This window comes from Oncorhynchus tshawytscha, linkage group LG10, assembly GCF_018296145.1.
Source record: "Oncorhynchus tshawytscha isolate Ot180627B linkage group LG10, Otsh_v2.0, whole genome shotgun sequence".
Lineage (NCBI taxonomy): Eukaryota > Metazoa > Chordata > Actinopteri > Salmoniformes > Salmonidae > Oncorhynchus > Oncorhynchus tshawytscha.
Window position 1 is genome coordinate 65115494 of NC_056438.1, and position 15579 is coordinate 65131072.

Sequence of the window (15579 nt, forward strand, 5' to 3'; positions counted from 1 at the left end):
CCCGGTCGCGGTCGGTTACGACAGAGCTTGGGCGCGACTCCAGAGTCTCTGATGGCACAGCTGGTGCTGCAGTACAGCGCCCTTAACCACTGTGCCACCCGGGAGGCCCGACCTTCATGTCTTACAGTAATGATGGACTGTCGTTTCTCTTTGCTTATTTGAGCTGTTCTTGCCATAATATGGACTTGGTCTTTTACCATATTGGGCTATCTTCTGTATACCAACTCTACCTTTTCACAACACAACTGATTGGCAGAAGGAAAGAAATTTCACAAATTAACTTTTAACAAGGCACACCTGTTAATTGAAATGCATTCCAGGTGACTACCTCATGTAGCTGGTTGAGAGAATGCCAAGTGTGTTCAAAGCTGTCATCAAGGTAAAGGGTTGCTACTTTTAAGAATCTCAAGTATAAAATATTTGGTTAATTTCTTTAACACTTTTTTGGTTACTACATGATTCCATATGTTTTATTTCATAGCTTTGAAGTATTCATTATTATTCTACAATGTAGAAAATAGTAAAAAATAAAGAAAAAGCTTGGAATGAGTAGGTGTGTCTAAACGTTTGACTCTTATTGTACATAATATAGTGTGTTTGTATGTGCCTAAATATGTCTGAAACACAGTCAGTCACCCTAACCCCCAACCTGCTCCCCCTTTAGGTGATGGAAAATCCAGCCCCCATCAGCCCGTACCAGTATGTCTGTGCCCCAGACAGTGATCACACCCTCCTGGCTGCCCCGGCTCAGTTCCTCCTAGAGAAGTTCCTCCAAAGCTGCAGCCACAGACTGTTCCCCAAGGCAGTACAGAACAACAGCAACCCTGTGCTGTCCATAGACAGTTTCCTCAACATAGGCCCTGAGGTAAGATCCATAGACAATTTCCTCAACATAGGCCCTGAGGTAAGATCCATAGACAATTTCCTCAACATAGGCCCTGAGGTAAGATCCATAGACGGTTGCCTGATTTGTCTAAAATCCTTATTCATGTCCTCATTACATGTAGCGCCAAAAGACCACTCATAATCTGTAAAGTTCTCTACTTTTGATAGATTTAAACAGACAATATTGGAATCACCTTGGTCACAACCATGAACTGTCAACTCCGTCTGCCTGATAGATTAAGATAGAATATGAATTTTGGTTAAAATATGTTTACATGTCATTAGATTTTGGAGTCATAAAGCTACTTGAATACCACTTGAATGAAGAAGAACATTTTTGTTTTTGTCAACTATGTAAAACATCAACTCCGTCAGATTTCTGTCTAATGTCAACTCCGTCAGAGTGCTGCAAGATCTGATAGGATGGTTGTTTTTATTGGCTATTTTGAAATGAATCATTCTCCATATTTTACAATTGTTTGTATTGAACTTTTATTTTTAGAGGCAATAATATGTCTGTTTTCAAGATCTATTGTCATCTCCGTCAGTGGCTTGTCACTTCCATCACTGATGGTGAGATATCGTTTTTTTGAAAATATTCAGAACAAATATTAGAATCACTGTTCTGCAACATTTGCTGTTGAAGTATTTGCTGTTCTAGGTATAAGGGATAATATTTGCTTTATACATGTTGTTTTATGTTCTCAACCTAGAAAAACATGCCAAAATGCTAACAAAATCAGCCCTGGAGTGTTCAATAGAGCTATAAAACAAAACAAAAAGACATTTGTGTTACGGGATTCTTCCGTCGAAGGAAAGGCGGACCAAAATGCAGTGTGGTTATGGTTGAACATCTTTAATAAAGATGATAACGTGAACAATATACATATACAAAGCAAGAAAATGTGGGAAAACCGAAACAGTCCTAACCGGTGCAAAACACAGAGACAGGAAACACAAAATACTAAGGCCAGGGCGTGACAGTGTGGAGATTTGTTTTCCATATTTGAATAATCTACATTTAGAATTAAACAATCAAGGCCTTTAAACACTTGTTGGATAATAACTGTAAAAATGAAATGCCTTTTATGGTGTCTGATGGAGTTGACATGAATCCAGTTAGATAATTAAAAATAATAATAATTAGGAGGTTGTTCCTTTACATGGTGTGATGGCTAGTACTCTGATCAATCACAATATAGTTGATTTTGTCCCATCTTTTAAGAAACCCTGAGTTCTAAAACAGTTAAAAAATCAGAGCTTTGTGTCAAAATGTGTAAAATAGCACGAGATTATCTGTAAAACTTAACGTTTTTTCTCTCTGGCCTATGGGGGGAGGGTGTTTAACACAGGCCCTGAGGTAAGATTTAGTCAGTTACCTCAACATAGGCCCTGAGTATTAGCTGAGCAATCTTTTGAAAAGGGGGTGGAGAGAATGTGAAAATCTTAAGATTTCCACATTTTGTTGTTACAGCTTGAATTTAAAATGGATTAAATATAAATGTTTGGTCACTGACCTATACACAATACCCTTACAATGTCAAAGTGGTGTGTGTGTGTCTTGGCCACCGTACTCCGGTGCTAACCTTGTCAAGATATTCTCCACTGCTATGCTCGTTATCGAGGCCACTGGGCACTCGTTGTCCTTCGACTATTTAAAACTCGAACGGGTCACTTCCCTTGATAACCGCGTCTAGGAAGGTTGTTAGCCTACTCAGCTATAAAACTTGAGATTTGGATTGCCTCCCCTAGGCATCCCTCTCCCCTGGTATTACTGGCATGCTACAAGCTAGCGCCACTGTGTATTATCAGCTAGTTTACTAACTCCACCTAGCTGCCACTGTGTGTTGTCAGCTTGGCTTACCAAACAACGGCCATTCGTGCGTGTTTCACATTAATAAGCCTATGTGATAACTCTCCTAAACATGATATCTCTCCTGCTCCAGCCCTGTGGTCATAGCTAGGCTCACCCTAAATTGTTTGGCAGGTGCTGTACAATTCCTGCCAGATTATTGTAGCTCTCTACCTTTACTCTGTATTGTGATAGTTGTTGTAATACAGTCTCCAGTTACTATTATATTAGTTAACTTGATTAATCAGATTATTGCATAAAAAATATTTTATTTGTTTATTTTATATATTTTTTCTTCACATTCTGAGAGAACACTGGGCATGCATAGCTGCTCCTCTTGTGAAGCTAAACTACAAGTAGAAGATGGTCATGACCTGTGCCCCGCCTGCCTAAGCGTTGGCCACCTGTATGAGGCCCTTGATGAACCCTGCATTAACTGCACCATTATGCCTGTAAAAGTAAGGGAAGCGAGGTTAGTCAGAATTGACAGCCTGGTTTTCACAGATAATTTTGATCGCCTGGATCCGTTGATCGCCTGGATCCACCCAGGGCGACCAAAAGAGCTACAGCCCACGAAACTGATGGCCTTCACGTTCCTGTTTTACCAGAACTGTCACGGTTGTCGTAAGAACAGGACTAAGGGATGTTGAGTTCCACATATTTATTTCAAAAGTGGAACTTAAAGCAAAAACAATAAATCAATAAACGAACAACAAAACGTGGTGCACATGCACAAACACAAAAAAAATAGGTACTTAAATATGATTAAATATGATCCCGAATTAGAGACAACGATTACCAGCTGCCTCTAATTGGGAATCATACAAAAACACCAACATAGAAAATATAAACTAGAACACAACATAGAAATTATAAACTAGAATACCCCCTAGTCACGCCTTGACCTACTACACCATAGAGAAACAAGCGCTCTCTATGGTCAGGGCGTGACAAGAACACAGACATTTTCTGCGGTTTGCCATCTAAAGCCAGGCATTTCAGTTTGCGATATTACCCTTCGTCCTCTCCCTGGCTCCTTGCATCTCCACAAGATGTGTGAGTGCAGCCATGATCTCCCTCCACCTACAGGGGATCAGGATCCTTCCTTACTTTGACGACTGGCTCATCTTCTCCCCCTCTCGCGAGTTTGTGGCTGAGAACCAAGCGTTGACACTGACCCACCTTACCATGAACAACAAAAACAAAAAACTTCACACCAGGCCAAAAGGTCACCTTTATTGGTATGGCTCTGAACTCCTGTACTATGAGGGCATGTAAAAAACTCAGTGTGTGGACAGTATTCTTCTTCTGCAATTTTCCAGTTGAATGAGTGGTGAAGGTACCAACGTTCCAACAACTGATGGGCACGCTCACGGCGGCCTCCAGGGTGACACCTTTAGGCCTCCTGTCTTTAAGACTACTACAAGTGTGGTTTAATGACCTCCGCCTGGACCCCAAGTGGGACAGAAACACCAAAATGCAGGTGACATGGGCATGCTACTCTACTCTGCGGCCATGGAGGAAGAGAACCTACCTGACTACAGATGTCCCTCTTGGATCAATTCCGGTAAGGTGGGAACTGACAACCGACGCTTCACTAACAGGCTGGGGAGCACTGTGGCAACACAGGTCTGTATGGGGAGAGTGGCTCCCCCGCTGGAGAAAAATGCACATCAACGTGCTAGAACTTCAGACATTTACCTAGCCCTGAATCACTTTCTGCCGGTTCCTGATACAATCAGACAATACTTTGACAGTGTTCCACATCAACCATCAAGGGGGAATGAGGTGGCCCAACAACTTCTGACATGGGCCCTACGAGCCATTCATCTCCCAAGCAAGGTGAACGAGGTGGCGGACTTCTTGTCGTGTCAGAAAACTGCCCCGGGAGAATGGAGACTTCACCCGCAAGTAGTGAAGATGATATGGCAGCGGTTTGGAACTGAACATGTGGACCTGTCCGGGCGAGAACTTGAGATCTGCGAAAACCTCCCTTCGAGCATACGGAGGAGTCAGCTATTTCATCAGCGAAACGTGGGAGTGAGCTCCACGAACTCTCTATGAGTCCTGTCTGTTTACCATGGAAGGCCTTATGGTCCTATCCAGCCTTTTGCCTAAATGTATCACCCCTTCACATCAAGCCATCGAGCTGGCGGCCTTCCTCCCTCACTCCTTTCCAGAATGCGGAGGAGGAGCGAGCAAATCTCCAGTGTCCAGTCTGTTCCCTCAAATGCTATATGCAAGTTTTGGAGCACCACAGGAAATCAGACCAGCAGTTTCTGTGCTTCGTTGGGAAGTCAAAAAGCCTTGCATTGTCCAAGCAGAGGCTTTCTCACTGGGTTATGGATGTCATTGCTCAGGCCTACAAGGGTATAGGGCTCCCTGTCCCAGAAAGTGTGATATATTACTGGACCAGAAGTGTTGTCACATCTTGGGCTGCACTGAGAGGCGTCCCCCTGAATGAGATATGCACAGCTGCTGTCTGGTCGTCGCCCTGCACGTTCTCAAGATTTTACAAGGTCAACGTTGCATCTTGCCACAACCTGGGGTCTGCCATTCTTCCAGTGGCACCGGCACATTAATCAGAGGTTAGTAGTGCTATTCCTTGCGACCTTGTTGGCATGTCTGACAGTCTTCCAAGTATTTGTAGAACCATATTTACATTCGTAACTTCATACATATAAAACAGAAGTTACCAATGAAACTATGGTTCTACAAATACCTGGAAGATTGTCAGTACTTTTCTGTCACTCTGAATATTTGGGCGAGAAGATTCTCTAAAACAGTGTGTGATCTGACGCACAGTTTAAATGAACAGTGGGGGCACGTCACCGTATTATTCTCTTTATTAATATTATTACCGACCTACGCGGAGATTGAGAGATATAATACATCTTCCAGGTATTCGTTGAACCATAGATACTTCCGTTTTTCCGGATGAAAAGGAAATGGAGCTAAGCACAGGCAAAGTTCTGGTTCAGTCTGCTTTCCAACAGACACTGGGAGATGAATTCATGTTTCAGCAGGATAATAACCTAAACTACACAGGAGCTGCTTACCAAGGAGACAGTGAATGTTCCTGAGTGGCTGTGTTACAGTTTTGAATTAAATCTACTTAAAAATCTATGGCAAGACTTAAAAATGGTTGTCTAGCAATGATCAACAACCAATTATTTGCCAGAGCTTGAAGAATTTTGAAAAGAATAGTGGGCAAATGTTGCACAATCCAGGTGTGGAAAGCTCTTAGAGACTTACCCAGAATGACTCACAGATGTAATCGCTGCCAACGGTGCTTCTACAAAGTATTGACTCAAGGGTGTGAATACTATGTAAAGTAGATATTTCTGTATTGTATTTTAAATACATTTGAAAAAATGTCAAACATGTTTTGAATTACTGTCATTATGGAGTATTGTGTGTAGATGGGTGAGACAAAAAGTATATAATCCATTTTGAATTCAGTCTGTAACACAACAACATATGGAATAAGTCAAGGGGTATGAATATTTTCTGCAAATGTTCTGCAAATATTGCACAATCCAGGTGTGTAAGTCTTAGAGACTTACCTAGAAAGAGTCACAGCTGTAATTGCTGTCGAAGGTGATTCTAACATGTAGAACATGTAAGGGGAATGAATACTTTCTGAATGCCAACTTGTGTCCAACTCATGTATTGATTTCTGCAAAATAAATGTATTGTAAAAATGTTAAGTCAAGCACAGGTTTTAAGAATTTTTCGTATAGGATTTGGACAATTGGAACGATTCCATGTTCCCATGATAAAACATCATGACTGAGATGGTGGAGATGTGACTGTGCTTTCTGCATCCCCAGGTGTCAGTATGTTACGTCAGCTCCAGGCCACACTCCTCAAACCTGGACCACCAGGGTCTGGTCTTCAGCGGCCTGCTGCTCTACCTGTGTGACTCCTTCGTTGTCTCTGGCCTCCTCAAGAAGTTTCACTTCCTCAAAGGTAACTAATGCTATTTTCTATGTTGTGTTTTGTTAGCCCTTGTGTAAAGTTAAGTGTAACCTCATCCATAGTTTTGGAACCATGTAAGGTTTGACCAATGTAATGTCTGTGAGGCCTAGGGCTATTAATCTTCAATTCAATTCACTCGATCAATACCACCTTTCCGACTGGTTCTCTGACCTCTGATTATAATGTTTTCCAATATATACATCCAAAATGACATATACTGTATAATGAACCATACAACAATACACGTATATACCGTAGGAAAACAATGGCACCTTTCTGATTGGTTCCTTGACCTATGACCTCTGACCCCTGACCCTGTTCCTAGGTGCCACATTGTGTGTGATCTGCAGGGACCGTAACTCTCTGCGTCAGACCATCATGCGGCTGGAGTTGGAGGACAAGTGGCAGTTCCGCCTGAGGGATGAGTTCCAGACGGCCAACTGCAGCGAGGACCGGCCCCTCTACTTTCTCACCGGACGCCATGTTTAACCCTAAGACTGATGCCAGACCTGCTCAGCTGCCCTCCTGTTCCATAGACCCTAACCAGGCAGAAGGATAACCACCAACCACTGATCTCAGACCAGTTAACAATCACAATCATTCTCTGTCTGTCAGAGGATACAATCACTCTTAGATCTGTTCAGCCAACCTCCTGTCACACAGACCCTAATCAAACAGGAGGATAGCATCTGTTCTCAGACCACTTAACAAGCACAACAATTCTCTGTATGTCAGGAGATCAGAGAGATGTATTGGGGCACACCCAGACCCCAAGTGCCCTGTATGGAGACGTGGTCATCATCAATGTGGATGTAACTTCTCCTATACGCTCCTCTCCCACGCTGCACTATGTTAGGAACAGAATTGTTCAGCCAGAGACTCTTAACTGAGGCTTGTGTTGGAGTCTGTCCCTGATCTGAGCCTGGCGAAAGCACACCATGCGATTATCTGAGGACAGCACCCCACATACAAAACCATGAAAAACATATTTCAACCAGGCAGGTGCGACACGAAAGTCAGAAATAGCGATATAATAAATGCCTTACCTTTGATGATCTTCTTCTGTTGGCACTCCAAAATGTCCCAGTACATCACAAATGGTCCTTTTGTTTGATAATGTCCTTCTTTATATCCATAAAAACTCGGTTTAGCTGGCAGCGCTTCAGTCAATAATCCTCCCAGTTTCCCTCCATCAAAATGCATACAAAATGAATCCCAAACGTTACTTATAAACTTTTCCAAACAAGTCAAACAACGTTTACAATCAAACCTTAGGTTCCCTAATACGTAAATAAACAATAAAGTTTAAGACGGAGAATCGTTATTGTCTTTACCGGAGAAAAAATACCAAAGAACATGCTCTCACTCACGTGCTTGGAAACACTACAGCCAAAATGGGAGCCACCTAGAAAAACTTCAATTTCTGGGTCATTTTTCCAAAAACCAGCCTGAAACTCTTTCTAAAGACTGTTGACAACTAGTGGAAGCCCTAGGAACTGCAGTCTGGGAGGATTTCGCCTTATAATAAAAGTGACAGCCATTGAAAAGTGGTAGGCTGACAAAAATATGTTTTTGGGATGGTTTGTCCTCTGGGTTTCGCCTGCCACATCAGTTCTGTTATACTCACAGACATTATTTTAACAGTTTTAGAAACTTTAGAGTGTTTTCTATCCAAATCCAAATGCATAGTCTAGCTTCTGGGCCTGAGTAACAGGCAGTTTACTTTGGGCACGCTTTTCATCCGGACGTCAAAATACTGCCCCCTATCCCAAACAAGTTTTAACTCTTTCTTGAACTGCATTGTTGGTTAAGAAAATATTTACTAAATAAACTAAAGTAAAAAATTCTAAAAAGTAACATGAAGAATAACAAGGTTATATACAGGGGGTACCGGTACTGAGTCAATGTGCGGGGGGTACAGGTTAGTCGGGGTAATTTGTACATGTATGTGATGTAGTGATGTGAAGACAGTGATGTAGCAGCAATGAGAAAAACTAATGGGGGGGTTGGCAATGTAAATAGTCCAGGTGGCCATTAGATTAATTGTTCAGCAGTCTTATGGCCTGGGGGTAGAAGCTGTTAAGGAGCCTTTTGATCCAAGACTCGGCGCTCCGGTACCGCTTGCCGTGCGGTAGCAGAGAGAACAGTCTATGACTTGGGTGACTGGAGTCTTTGACAATTCTTAGGGCCTTTCTCTGACACCGCCTAGTATATAGGTTTTACATGGCAGGATGCTTGGCCCCAGTGATGCACTGGGTCGTACGCAATACCCTCAGATGCCGAGCAGTTGCCATACCAGGCGGTGATGCAACCGGTCAGGATGCTCTCGATGGTGCAGGACCCATGCCAAATCTGTTCAGTCTCCTGAAGGGGACAATGTGTTGTCGTGCCCTCTTCATGACTGTTGGTGTGCTTGGAACATGATAGTTGGTTGGTGATGTGGACACAGAGGAACTTGAATCTCTCGACACGATCCGCTACAGCCCCGTCCATGTCAATGGGGGCCTGTTCGGCCCGCCTTTTTCTGTAGTCCATGATCAGCTCCTTTTTCTTGCTCACATTGAGCGAGAGGTTGTTGTCCTGGCACCACACTGCCAGGTCTCTGACCTCCTCCCTATAGGCTGTCTCATTGTTGTCGGTGATCAGGCCTACCACTGTTGTGTCATCAGCAAACTTAATGATGGTGTTGGAGTCGTGTTTGGCCACACATTTGTGGGTGAACAGGGAGTACAGGAGATGACTAAGCACGCACCCCTGAGGGGCCCCAGTGTTGACGATCAGCATTGCAGATGTGTTGTTGTCTACCCTTACAATTTGGGGAAGGCACGTCAGGAAGTCCAGGATCCAGTTGCAGAGGGAGGTGTTTAGTCCCAGGGTCCTTAGCTTAGTGATGAGCTTTATCCAGGTGGGAAAGGGCAGTGTGGAGTGCGATTGAGATTGCGTAGTCTGTGGATCTGTTGGTGCGGTATGCGAACTGGAAGTGGGTCTAGGGTTTCTGGGATGATGGTGTTGTGAGCCATGACTAGCCTTTCAAAGCACTTCATGGCTACCAACGTGAGTGCTACAGGGAGGCAATCTTTGAGGCAAATTATCTTCTCTTCCTTGGGCACAGGGACCATGGGGGTTTGCTTGAAACATGTAGGTATTACAGATCAGTCCGGGAGAGGTTGAACATGTCAATGAAGACACTTGCCAGTTTGTTCTTATAAGCATCCGGATTAGTGTCCTGCTCCTTGAAAGCGGCAGCTCTAGCCTTTAGCTCGATGCGGATGTTGCCTGTAATCCATGGCTTCTGGTTGGGATATGTACGGTTGCTGTGGGGATGACGTCGTCGATGCAGTTATTGATGAAGCCGGTGACAGAGGTGGTACACTCCTCAATGCCATTGGATGAATACCGGAACATATGCCAGTCTGTGCTAGCAAAACAGTCCTGTAGCGTAGCATCTGCATCATCTGACCACCTCCGTATTAAGTAAGTCACTGGTACTTCCTGCTTTAGTTTTCGCTTGTAAGCAGGAATCAGGAGGATATAATTATGGTTAGATTTGCCAAATGGAGGGTGAGGGAGAGCTTGTTATGCATCTTTGTGTGTGGAGTAAAGGTGGTCTGGAGTTTTATTTCCCTCTGGTTGCACATGTGACATTCTGGTAGACATAAGGTAAAACAGATTTAAGTTTGCAGCAATAAAGTCCCCAGCCACTAGGAGCGCCGCTTCTGCATGACCATTTTCTTGTTTACTTATGGCCTTATACAGCTCGTTGAGTGCGGTCTTAGTGCCAGCATCAGTTTGTGGTGGTAAATAGATGGCTACGAATAATATAGATGAGAACTCTCTTGGTAGATAGTGTGGTCTACAGTTTATCATGAGGTACTCTACCTTAAGAGATCAATACCTCGAGACTTCTTTAATATTAGACATTGTGCACCAGCTGACAAATAGACACACACACACCGGCCACTCGTCTTACCACACGTAGCTCCTCTGTCCTGCTGATGCACAGTTATCCCAGCCAGTTCTATATGATCTGTGTCGTCGTTCAGCCACGACTCGGTGAAATATAATATATTACAGTTTTTAATGTCCCGTTGGTAGGATAGTCTTAATCGTAGATCATCAATTTTATTTTCCAATGATTGCATGTTGGCCAATAGAACGGATGGTAGTGGGTGTTTACTCACTCGCCTATGAATTCTCAGAAGGCAACCAGAACTCGGCCCCCTTTTTCTCCGTCTTTTCTTCACGCAAATGACGGGGTTTTGGGCCTATTCTCGAGAAAGCAGTATATCCTTTGTTGTCCAGTTCGAGGTGAGTAATTGCTGTTCTGATTAGAGACAGAAGCAGCGACATTATGTACAGAATAAGTAAAAAAATAAGTTGTAAAAAACGCATAAAAACTAACAAAATAGCACAGTTGGTTAGGGGCCCGTAAAACGGCAGCCATCCCCTCCGGTGCCACTATCCCCTTCTACTGTCTGCCTAATTCACAAGAACACTCAAGAAGAAATCCCACTCCATTATTAGATTACTAGTGTAAAGATGATAGAGTCTGGAGTGTATTTGATTTCTATACATTTCGATGCTGGTCTGTCGGGGAAAACGCTTCTAGTTGATATCCGATCCACTGTATATTGTCCAGTCAGGTTCCATTTGACTGGCAAGCCACTGCAAGGGATCCTGTTGCTCTTGTTCCTTCATAATGTAACATGTTGTCCCTCACAAAACTGTTCCCATGATACTATCTTTTTTAGTTTAACTGAGCCACTCAAAAGGAGTGAGGGAGAGCAGGGCGAGACCTGTTGAACAATTAGCTAGCTCTAAAGGGCTGATACATAGATAAATAGTATAATTATATTTAATGTTATGCAGTTGATTTTTATTTTATTTTATTTTATTTCACCTTTATTAAACCAGGTAAGCTAGTTGAGAACAAGTTATCATTTACAACTGTGACCTGAACAAGATAAAGCAAAGCAGTGCGACACAATCAACAACACAGAGTTACACATAGAATAAACAAGCGTACAGTCAATATCACAATAGAAAAAAGAGAAATTCTATATACAGTGTGTTCAAATGGTATGAGGAGGTAAGGAAATAAATAGGCCATAGTAGAGAAGTAATACAATTTTTGCAAATTAACACTGGAGTGATAGATGAGCAGATGATGATGTGCAAGTAGAAATACTGGTGTTCAAAAGAGCAGAAAAGAAAAGAAAAACAATATTGGGATGAGGTAGTTAGATTGGGTGGGCTATTTACAGATGGGCTATGTACAGCTGCAGTGATCGGTTAGCTGCTCAGATAGCTGATGTTTAAAGTTAGTGAGGGAAATATAAATCTCCAGCTTCAGCGATTTTTGCAATTCGTTCCAGTCATTGGCAGCAGATAAATGGAAGGAAAGGCCGCCGAATGAGGTGTTGGCTTTGGGGATGACCAGTGAGATATATCTGCTGGAGCACGTGCTACCGGTGGGTATTGTTATCGTGACCAGTGAGCTGAGATAAGGCAGAGCTTTACCTAGCATAGACTTATATGACCTGGAGCCAGTGGGTCTGGCGACGAATATGTAGCGAGGGCCAGCCGACTAGAGCGTACAGGTCGCAGTGGTGGGTGGTATAAGGGGTTTTGGTGACAAAACGGATGATACTGTGATAGATTGCATCCAGTTTGCTAGAGTATTGGAAGCTATTTTGTAAATGACATCGCCGAGGATTGGTAGGATAGACAGTTTTACAAGGGTATGTTTGGCGGCGTGAGTGAAGGAGGCTTTGTTGCAAAATAGGAAGCCGATTCTAGATTTTAGGTGGATCAGGGAATCAACCGCAGCAAGAGCGACATCGTTTATATATACAGAGAAAAGAGTCGGCCCGAGAATGGAACCCTGTGGTACCCCCATAGAGACTGCCAGAGGTCCGGACAACAGGCCCTCTGATTTGACACACTGAAATCTGTCTGAGAAGTAGTTGGCGAATCAGGTGAGGCAGTCATTTGAGAAACCAAGGCTGTTGAGTCTGCCGATAAGAATACTGTGATTGACAGAGTCGAAAGCCTTGGCCAGGTCAATGAAGACGGCTGCACAGTACTGTCTTTTATTGATGGTGGTTATGATATCGTTTAGTACCTTGAGCGTGGCTGAGGTGCACCCGTGACCAGCTCGAAAACCGGATTGCACAGAGGAGAAGGTACGGTGGGATTCGAAATGGTCAGTGATCTGATTATTAACTTGGCTTTCGAAGACTTTAAAAAGGCAGGGCAGGATGGATATCGGTCTATAACAGTTTGGGTCTAGAGTGTCACCTCCTTTGAAGAGGGGGATGACCACGGCAGTTTTCCAATCTTCAGGGATCTCGGATGATACGAAAGAGAGGTTGAACAGACTGGTAATAGGGGTTGCAACAATGGCGGCGGATAATTTTAGAAAGAGAGGGTCCAGATTGTCCAGCCCAGCTGATGCATATATCCCAAGAGCTTTCACTACTAGATGTTAGAGAAAGAACAAACTTTCCCTGCCACCTCTATCTTGCTATTGAATGTTCCTGTGGTCTTGTTTCTGATTGTAATATTACTCAGTGTTATATTTCTGTGCTTCATTGTATAGATGGTTTAGGCCTCCACCCATATACCTAAATTAATTCAGTCAAATCACTTACAGTTGCAGGTTTTCTCATGAAACTATGGATAATCAGTGAATGGGTGTGTAGAGTCACTATCAGATGACTAGGTCAGTTGGACACAGGTAGGAATGTTTTTATATGTTATTGCACAGGGTCATCCAAAGAATATGTCTTATTAAATGATGTTGTTACATAGATCAATCACTCAATTCTCACTAATTTACAGTAATATTATAGTAAGTCTTACAATGGCCATAGACCAAAGCTAGGGAGAGAATTTGTCTGGTTGGGGTTGAGTTTGGGAAATGGTTGAATTTTAGGACTACTGTCTGTTAAAAGCTTTGTTTACATTAATATATTAAATAAACCCTATTACAACTCACAGAGGGTTTTTGACCATTTTAGTATTTTCACTTTTATCAGTTATGTTTTGGTGTCATGATAATGTATTTGTCTGCATTCTGTGTTTGCCAGGCAAGGCACAACAAATCTATTTCAGATGTATTCTTACCATGTGTTTGTTCCCTCTCATTTCTCATGATGGATATTCTTTATTTAAAATGAAAATCATGTCCTTTACATGAGAGGTTCTTATTTATTTTCTCAAGCATTTTGGCCTGATAATCATATTGAAGTGTAGTAATTTTGATTGTATCCTCTTCTGAAAACCATCGATGAAGGCTTTGCACAAGACCAAGAGATCTTGAATTTTATCTATTGAAATTCGAGGGAGAAGGAAATGTGAACTTGCACTATACAACTTGCCAGCAGCAAAATAAAAAGTATTGACCATTGTCATCAAAACTGTAAAGGGTAAATGATGAACAAAGACACCAAAAAATATAGATTACATTGTCAGTAATGACAGTGTTGATTGATTAATCAGATTTATTGATTTATTATCAAGCCCTTTTGACCCATAAAATGTGTCTTGTTTGTAGATAATTAGATGAGCATGTAAGTTATGCAATTTGCTTCTCGCAATCTTCATTGAAGCATCATCTGTTGTGTGCATGTATGTTTCTTTCTAGAGATTATGCGACCCACCCGATGGTAGCCTTGACCTCAAATTGACTGTTGTGATTGTATAGTATGTGGACTGTGAACATTTGAATTTGGAAAACATGCTTTTGTCGTTGCAATTTATGAATGTAATAAAGTAACATTACAATAAACTAGGGAGTTGAGAATTTGTTTTGTTTATGTCACGCCCTGATCTGTTCACTTGTCCTTGTGCTTGTCTCCACCCCTCTCCAGGTGTTGCCCATCTTCCACACTTATCCCCTGGGTATTTATACCTGTGTTTTCTGTCTGGGCCAGTTCGTCTTGTTTGTTCAAGTCAACCAGCATTTTGTTTCAGCTCCTGCTTTCCCCCAGTATCTCTTTTTCTCGTCCTCCTGGTTTTGACCCTTGCCTGTCCTGACTCTGAGCCCGCCTGCCTGACCACTCTGCCTGCCTGCTGTCCTGTGCCTTTGCCAATCCTAATACTCTGGATTATCGACCCCTACCTGCCTTGACCTGTCGTTAGCCTGTCCCTGTTGTTGCAATAAACATTATTACTTCAACACAGTCTGCACCTGTGTCTTACCTGAAACCTGATCATTTATGTTGTACTGTGTTCACGTTGAACTTGTTCAATGAAAGGTACTACAATTGGTGGATAAAAAAAATCTTTATAATGATGGACAGAAACTGCTAATTTAAATTCCTCTCTTGTTGGTGGGGGGAGTTAGCCCATGGTTGACTCATGTGCAGTACTTTTGGGACATGGGAGTTGTCACATGGGCTGGAGGTGGATGTGTAACATAAGGTTATTTTAAGACTCTAGCAGGGTGTGGATAAGGAAGAGCAGAGCGGAAGGCTGGCACACTGATTCCTTTATAAACTCTGTCATAATTGCCCTGTTGGGAGGAACAGACACTTGTCTCTCTCTATCTCATCTCTCACGCTCTCTTTTTCTTTCTCTCTCCATCTCTCCTATCTCTATCTCTGTCTCTCTCTCAGAGGACTGCTGATGCCCTAGGTCAGGGATGATCACCTAGATTCAGCCTTGGAAAGTTTTTTTCTTGAGCGGATGGTCGGTGGGCCAGAACATGATTACAAATCATTTGTAGACTACAAATTGACAGAAAGAAGAACACCATTCAAGGGTTTTTCGTTATTTTTACTATTTTCTACATTGTAGAACAATAGTGAAGACATCAAAACTATGAAATAACACATATGGAATCATGTAGTAACCAA

The 15579-nt window shown here is 42.6% G+C and overlaps 1 protein-coding gene across 1 annotated transcript in view; it reads left to right on the forward strand.

The window, feature by feature from the left end:
- LOC112259621 (GREB1-like protein) overlaps positions 1-7717 on the forward strand; it is a 40943-nt gene extending 33226 nt beyond the window's left edge. The window contains exons 29-31 of the mRNA XM_042328848.1: positions 665-865; positions 6571-6709; positions 7044-7717. Of these exons, the coding sequence (XP_042184782.1) occupies positions 665-865; positions 6571-6709; positions 7044-7207 (504 nt within the window). The 3' untranslated portion in view covers positions 7208-7717. The remainder of the gene's footprint in view (positions 1-664; positions 866-6570; positions 6710-7043) is intronic.
- The last annotated feature ends 7862 nt before the right edge of the window (positions 7718-15579 follow it).